Source organism: Pinus tabuliformis, chromosome 5_1, assembly GCF_031772625.1.
Source record: "Pinus tabuliformis cultivar Carrire ecotype Pingquan chromosome 5_1, CPIR1, whole genome shotgun sequence".
In the NCBI taxonomy this organism is placed as follows: domain Eukaryota; kingdom Viridiplantae; phylum Streptophyta; class Pinopsida; order Pinales; family Pinaceae; genus Pinus; species Pinus tabuliformis.
Window position 1 is genome coordinate 69,847,867 of NC_142305.1, and position 6,956 is coordinate 69,854,822.

The window sequence follows — 6,956 nt, forward strand, 5'->3', positions numbered from 1 at the left end:
CAGACACGTTTGTGTGCAGATCTGGAAACGGATGAGTGTATTGGAGTTAAAAAAAGAGATCGAAGACAAACTGGGAATTCCAGTTGCATTACAAAATCTATTATTTTCAGGGCTCTGCTTGGAGGATCAATACACACTCCAGCATTACAGGGTTGCAAAGGACTCAACTATTATCCTCAATCTCTGATTGCGAGGTGGATCTAAGGGAGCTTCCTCAAAACCTACAGGTACATATCGCGATGCAGCCAAAGGGAAAGAACCCCCAAAGGGGAAAGAATCTACAGTTGCTAATGTACCTCCAGGGCAGTATATCGTGGATCAATCGCCAGAGAATCCCTCCATCTCCCTGGATTTACCAGAGGTAAAGTAAATATTCTCAGATCTACAAAAAAATGCTGTTATTTGTAGATTTAACGGTTTTTGGCCTAGAACCGATGCATTACACCAATGGATCCACACGGCCTGGACAAAAAACTGCCAAATACACCTATGCTCTAAGGGCTTCTTCATAGTAACTTTCCTCTTAGAAGATGAAAAGGAAAAAATTCTCAATCAAGGGCCATGGTTCTGGGGCAGTGCGGGACTTTTTGTTACCCCATGGATCCGGAGTTTGATGCCAATACTATGGTGGTATCAAGGATGCCAGTATGGGTTAGGCTGCATAATCTCCCGATACATTTTTGGCACTCCAAGGCCTTATTAGTTATTGGGAATACCCTCGGGAGAACGTTAAAGATTGATACAGAGAGACACATAAAGGGAATCTTTACTTTTGCTAGAATATGTGTCGAGGTTGATCTTAGCCAAGGATTACCTGAAAGAATCATTCTGAACTTCAACAACTCACAGTGGAAACAATCTTTGGACTATGAGAATACAGCTTTCAATGCAGGGGATGTCAACAAACAGGTCATCTGTTCAATGCATGTAAAAGCCTCAACAAGAGAAAGCCACAACAAAGGAAGCCCAAAGGATGGCAGAATATAGATGATGTCGTAAAGAAGAGAGCCTCGGAAAATAAAGCCTCTTCGATATCAGAAGACGAAGAATCAGAAGCAGAAGAGGATGATACCATCATAGAGGAAGCTGAAACAGGGAATCAGAAGGAAAACATATCAGACAACAAGGCTCCACGGTTTCATTCAAATCAGGCAGAGAAGATAAACGATGACCAGAATATGGGAGGGATAAAACGACACCACCATTCAGACACATCAGATTCAGACAAGGAATCAGGCTCGCAGAAAGCTGAAACACAGTTAGTCATAGCCTCGATCGAGCCCACCCAAGGAGAGTGGCGCAAGGTCGAAAAGAAAAAAGGAAGAAAAACCTGAAGTGTGTATTCAGTTTTTCTTGCTTTCATTACTTTTCCCCTCTCTCTCTCTATTTTCTTCTCATCATTTTTTGCACGTTAGTCATGTAACGTTGCGTCGGGTGCCATGGCATTGGAGCCCATTGGGCAGCTTATGGAAATGCATCATGCATCTGCAATTGTAACTTTTCATTCTTTAATAAAAAGTTACAGATTTTTCCACTGGAAAAAAAAAGAAGCCATTTTTCCTTACTTTTAAATTTATATAATATTTTAACTTTTATTTGTTTTTGTTTTATTAGGGAAAAAAAATTACATTCACAACATATTCCCTTTCCATTTCATTTTATATTTAATATTTTATTAAAGCATTCCCATCTTTTAAAAGCTTGACATACAACACTTTTCCCATTTATTTATTTAATTGAAATCATTTGTAACTATTGCAAAATGTATTACTATCTATATATAAATTAAATATATAATAATAATAACATGCAAATGTATTACTATCTATATATAAATTAAATATATAATAATAAACAACCTCTTATTTTAAGCAATTAAAAAATTAAAATATATAAACAAATAATAGTTTATATTTATATTTAAGCCATTTTTCCTTACTTTAAATTTATATAATATTTTAACTTTTATTTTATTAGGAAAAAAAAATTACATTCACATGTTCCCTTTCCATTTCATTTTATATTTTATTAAAGCATTCCCATCTTTTAAAAGCTTGACATACAACACTTTTCCCATTTCAATCGTTCACACATAAGAAGACTAATCTATCATGCAGTAATAATCCTGGTAAGGTCTTCATTACAGTAATAATCCAATGCTAATCTAATGTACTCTACTAGTAAATATTATGGAAAACTTTAGTTCCCGCATTTTCTAACGTACTGAAATCATGAATATTATAAATGATTCTTACTGTCTCGGTCTTTGACTCACTGCGTAAAATTCTCCATCGGATGATAATGACCGGTAAACTGTGCCCATACTGTTTTATGTATGTCTTACGTATTTTGTTAGTCACCATACTTTTGTGAAAATAAAGTGAATCACAGTTGCTCAGTCTCAGTTTGGCTGGATGCCAAAAAAGATTTTTGTCTCATACTATTTTGTTTAGCATTTCCTCACTGATGTTTAGCATTTCCTCACTGATGTATAAAGCATAAACTATGGTTTATAGGAAGCGTGTGTTGAGTGTGTGTATTTGTGCTTATATATTTGATTAACTTCGGGAAAAAAACACTAAATTTATGTGGATGGTACATTGGAAATGATTTATGATTTATAGGATTTGTTTTTGTTAATATGTATATTTGTGAATATCTGTATTTGTATATGTATATTTCATTTTTTTGAGTTTTTTAAGTTGTTTGAGTTTGATTGCAGACTTGACTTGTGGCTTGAGAAATAGTGATTCATGGGTATCTAAGCAGTCAAAATCATCTAGAAATAATATGGTTGGATTTTTGCTCATATAATTTTGAACAGATAACATTCACATTCACATTACAGAGTAGCTCATCCTAAATTTAATTAATTTAAAAGAAAAATGTTACTCTAATTTTAGGTAGATAATAGGTTGCTTATTTAATAGATATGAAGTAAAACTTAATTTTGATCCATCAAAAAAATATATGAATTTTATCATCAACTAAAATTATGTTATAAATTTAAAATGAAAAATAACTAATCAAAATTATTGAAAAAAATTTCAGCTCTTCCTTTTGTATTAAAGTTTAACATACACCTTGCCTTGAAGTTCTCAACTCTCTAATATCAAAATTATTACTCTCTGATTTCAAAATTATTGAAAAAAAAATTATCAGCTTTTCCTTTTGTATTAAAATTTAACATACCCCTTGCTTTGAAGTTCTCAACTTTCTGATATCAAAATTATTGAAAAAAAACTTATCAACTCTTCCTTTTGTATTAAAGTTTAACATACAACTTGCTTTGAAGTTTTCAACTCTTTGATATCAAAATTAATGAAAAAAAACTTATCAGCTCTTCCTTTTGTATTAAAGTTTAACATACACCTTGCTTTGAAGTTTTCAAAGCTCTGATATCAAAATTATTGAAAAAAAACTTATCCCTCTCTTTAGTGTTAAAATTTAATATATACACTGCTTTGAAGTTCTCAATTCTCTCCCATATTATTAGTAGTGTATGCACTTCATATTTATTATTCATTTGTATGAAAAAAAACACCATATTTCCAAATATCTATGAATATATTGAGTATAATTTTGATTTAAAATTGGTATGACCTAATTATTTTTTTTACTTTGAAACTGTAGAGATTAAAAATTGACGTGCAAAATATAACTAATTAAGTTTTATGCCCAAACAAACATTGAATGACCAAAATTAAAAAATCTGAATATGATTAACGATTATGTCCATTCCAACTATATTAAACCTTTATCACAATACTAAGATTAACCGTTAATACCATCAACATTGATATTTTAAACCCTTAACAGCAATCATAATATTAACCGTTAATAACATCAACCTTGAGAAGATCAGAAAATATGAAGATCTATTTCAACCTTGAGAAGATTAGAAATTATGAAGATCTATCTCAGCCATGTTGTAATACCAATTTTCCTGTACTGTCAACAAGACGTTTTGGCCGCAATTTTCTTCCACGCTTGCCTGCTCTGGAATATCATCCTCTGTACTATGAACGCCACTGCATTCCTGCTTTTTGGCTTTGACGTTGTTAAAATCAATCGGTCCATGTCCCATGATCTCCTTGCCCTTTTTATTCTGATCATTCTTAAATATATTGCTCGATCTCTGGATCTAATCAATCATGGTGCCAATGGAGGAAAATGGGTTGTGTTAGCAGTATATGGCATTTCTGACAACAAATTTAATTTCACAAGAAACATCGAGAGGCGAAGAAAACGAAGGCTAAATTCGAATTAATATTCTGACCTCAGATTGGAGTTTCTTGTTCTCTTCCAGGAGAGCGTGATAATGAACCTTGAGGGATTCGTAGTTTTGTTTGAGAACGCCAAAGTCTTTCTCTATCTGCGCAGTTTTCCATTTGGCTCTTCTGTTCTGGAACCAAATGGCGATTTGCTTTGGGTGCAGTCCCAGAGCCGTTGCCAGCTCTTTTTTCCTCCCGGCTTCCAGTATTTTGCCGGACTCAAAGCAACTCTCCAATGCCCTTGCTTGTTCTGTGCTGAGCCTTCTGCTCTTCTTCATCCCATGGGAGATGTGGACGTTCTTCGAAGAAGAAATCTCCATGAGATCAGATCTCACCTTGCTATTCTCAGTGAAGTCTCCCCAATCCTTAGAAATAGGATTGCAGCGTAAGGTGCAAGAGGCTTAATGATACAAGAATCTGTGGGATTAGAAACCTAGTGTGTTCACGTGGAGAGAGAGAGGGTCAGTTCAACCCATAAAGTAATCAGCGTCCCACGAAACATTCAGTAGGGTTTGTCAGACATCTATCCGATATTCTCTCCTCGTTGGTACTTGCCAGGCGCCAAAGTGCAGCATCTTCGTCCGCTGCTCTTTTCAGATTAGATGCAATAAGTGCAGCATCTTCCTCCGGTGCTCTTTTCATATTAGATGCAATCTAATAAACTGCCTATCACTAGCTTCAAGGTATCACGAAATAGTTAGAAATTAGTAAATGGTGGGGTTGCGTGTACGTTCTTTGCTTGTCTCTCTCCAATCAAATGACTTTTTTCTTTGACCTAACCCGATGCCATTTTTTTCAATAACTTAACCACCATAGGACACTATTTGACTGGAGATAACTTAACCACGACCCGACACAACTTTATTAGAATTCTCTATATTTTCTATTTGTAAATATCTCAATTCGTGTAATTTGTTAGGATTGATTTTGACGCGGGAATAATAGTTTACAACTAGGAGCTTCAAGTGCATGGTTTTAGTTTTGTGAACTATTGTATTATGAGAGTTGTATTTAGATAGAAAGAAGGCTATAAAGAGGTTTATCAGTCTCTATTGTAAGGTGCCCATAGTTAAGTAAGTGTGGGCTCCCTTACGAGTTTAGTTAGGGTCTGGTTTAGTTAGGGTCTGGCCAAGGATTAGTGGAATTTTGTTAGTTGGATTTTTTTCTTGAAATCGAGGTTTTCCCGTGATAAATACTATGTTAATTGTGTGATTGCTTCCATATTGTGTTCATGATTATGTTTATTTGTCTTATGTTTTTATACATAACAGTGGTATCAAAGCATATGTTGAAAGTGTTGTTGCATAAGCGTGTGATCATTGTTGCCTATAGAATATTGAACCATGGGTTGGAGTAACTGCAATGGAAAGATCCCAAACCATGGAATTTGTTAGGGCCAAATGTGTGACAAGTTGTGGAAAGCAAGATGAGCAAACCATTCAAGTGCGAACTCAAAGGAATGACCCCAAATAGCTATTGGCTTATTGGGGCCTGACCCAAGTTCAAAAGTGTTTTAGCCAAACAAATCCTGAAACTACCGGCCCTTTCAGCAACAGTCCGCGGTGCGCGGACTGAGGTCTCACTCGAGGTAGTATGGGAGGGTGCTGGAACCAGGTTTTCGCACCTTAGGGATGTCTTGACGTAGTCTCGGAAGTTTGCAAACCGATCCCATGCACTCCCGCTGCTCCGCGTAGCTGTCTCACCTTCGCGTAGCTTTGTAAAGTGCGCAAAGAGGTGCGGTCTACATCCTTTATCCTTACTGTATTATTATTATAGATCTGATTTAGTTTTGGGGGCCTAAGAATCTTATCAATCATTCAACAGTCACAACAAGTGCGCGCAACCATAAACAGTAAAGAGATGCATAAGAATACAACAGAAGCATAAACACACACATCTAAAAGCATATGCACAATATTTCAGAACCAACTTAGCTTTTATTAACTTTTGTTCCATTACAATCCCACTCTACCCAGCGCACTCAATTGCAGGGGTACGCGCACACAGCAACGGACTCTACCAGGCCTCTGTGCACACAGCTGTAGAGCCTCTCTCTACTACTACAACCCAAGACTCGGACTTACAGACTTAGAGCGAATAACGCATTCAAAACCCCATATCACTTCAGATCACGACACCACCAAAAACTTATTTTTACCCTTAGAGCCTCGCTCTATTTATACATTCCCATGGTCTATGGACCATGGGTAGGCCGACACATTCTAAATTAAATTACAATATTTTAGGGCGGACTACCCTAGACTCTTGCACTTCACGCTCGCATTTTGCGGGGTCTTTACATTACATTGACCCAAAACCCAGGCTGTAAGCCCCAAAAATCCGTTATGGGGGGATCCGTTGCTCAATAGTCCCCCAACACAATCATCGTGACTTGTCCTCGAGTCACTCGGCTGGTGTGGAAATCTTTGCGTGAAGGCCATCCATCTATGCCTGTGTTACGTGAAGGTCCGCAACACCCCATGCTGCCATCGTCTGGATCTGCTCCATCTCTTTCTCTAAATCATTTGCATCTGACTTGATTCTCTACTTTGATGCCGACTTCTAGTACCTGTGTTTATAGTCCCGCAACTCTGTCCAGCTCGTTAGGTTGTGAAGGCTGTACTTCGGTCAGTTAGTGAGATAGCTGGCCCACCCGTGTAGAGCTTCAAGTAACTGCCATTT

The 6,956-nt window shown here is 36.6% G+C and overlaps 1 protein-coding gene across 2 annotated transcripts; it reads right to left on the minus strand.

Moving 5' to 3' along the window:
• Positions 1 to 3,708: 3,708 nt before the first annotated feature.
• Positions 3,709 to 4,707, minus strand: LOC149163491 (homeobox-leucine zipper protein HAT7-like). Of its 2 annotated transcripts, none has more exons than XM_089430754.1 (2): positions 4,280 to 4,707; positions 3,709 to 4,138 (listed from the first exon to the last, which is right to left on the minus strand). In XM_089430754.1, exons 1-2 carry the CDS (start codon positions 4,592 to 4,594, stop codon positions 3,899 to 3,901), a joined length of 555 nt encoding a protein of 184 aa, XP_089286880.1. In that variant the 5' UTR covers positions 4,595 to 4,707; the 3' UTR covers positions 3,709 to 3,898. The 2 variants fall into 2 exon arrangements, with proteins under 2 accessions (XP_089286880.1, XP_089286879.1); XM_089430753.1 differs by having other exon boundaries at positions 3,709 to 4,144; positions 4,280 to 4,703.
• Between the last annotated feature and the right edge of the window lie 2,249 nt (positions 4,708 to 6,956).

Excerpts from the sequence above, each read along its gene's own strand:
- LOC149163491 (XM_089430753.1), bottom strand. The coding sequence starts at position 4,594 with ATGGAGATTTCTTCTTCGAAGAACGTCCACATCTCCCATGGGATGAAG. Across the intron at positions 4,145-4,279 it reads ACAAGAAACTCCAATCTGAG|ATCCAGAGATCGAGCAATAT; the intron begins GTCAGAATATTA and ends ATGATTGATTAG.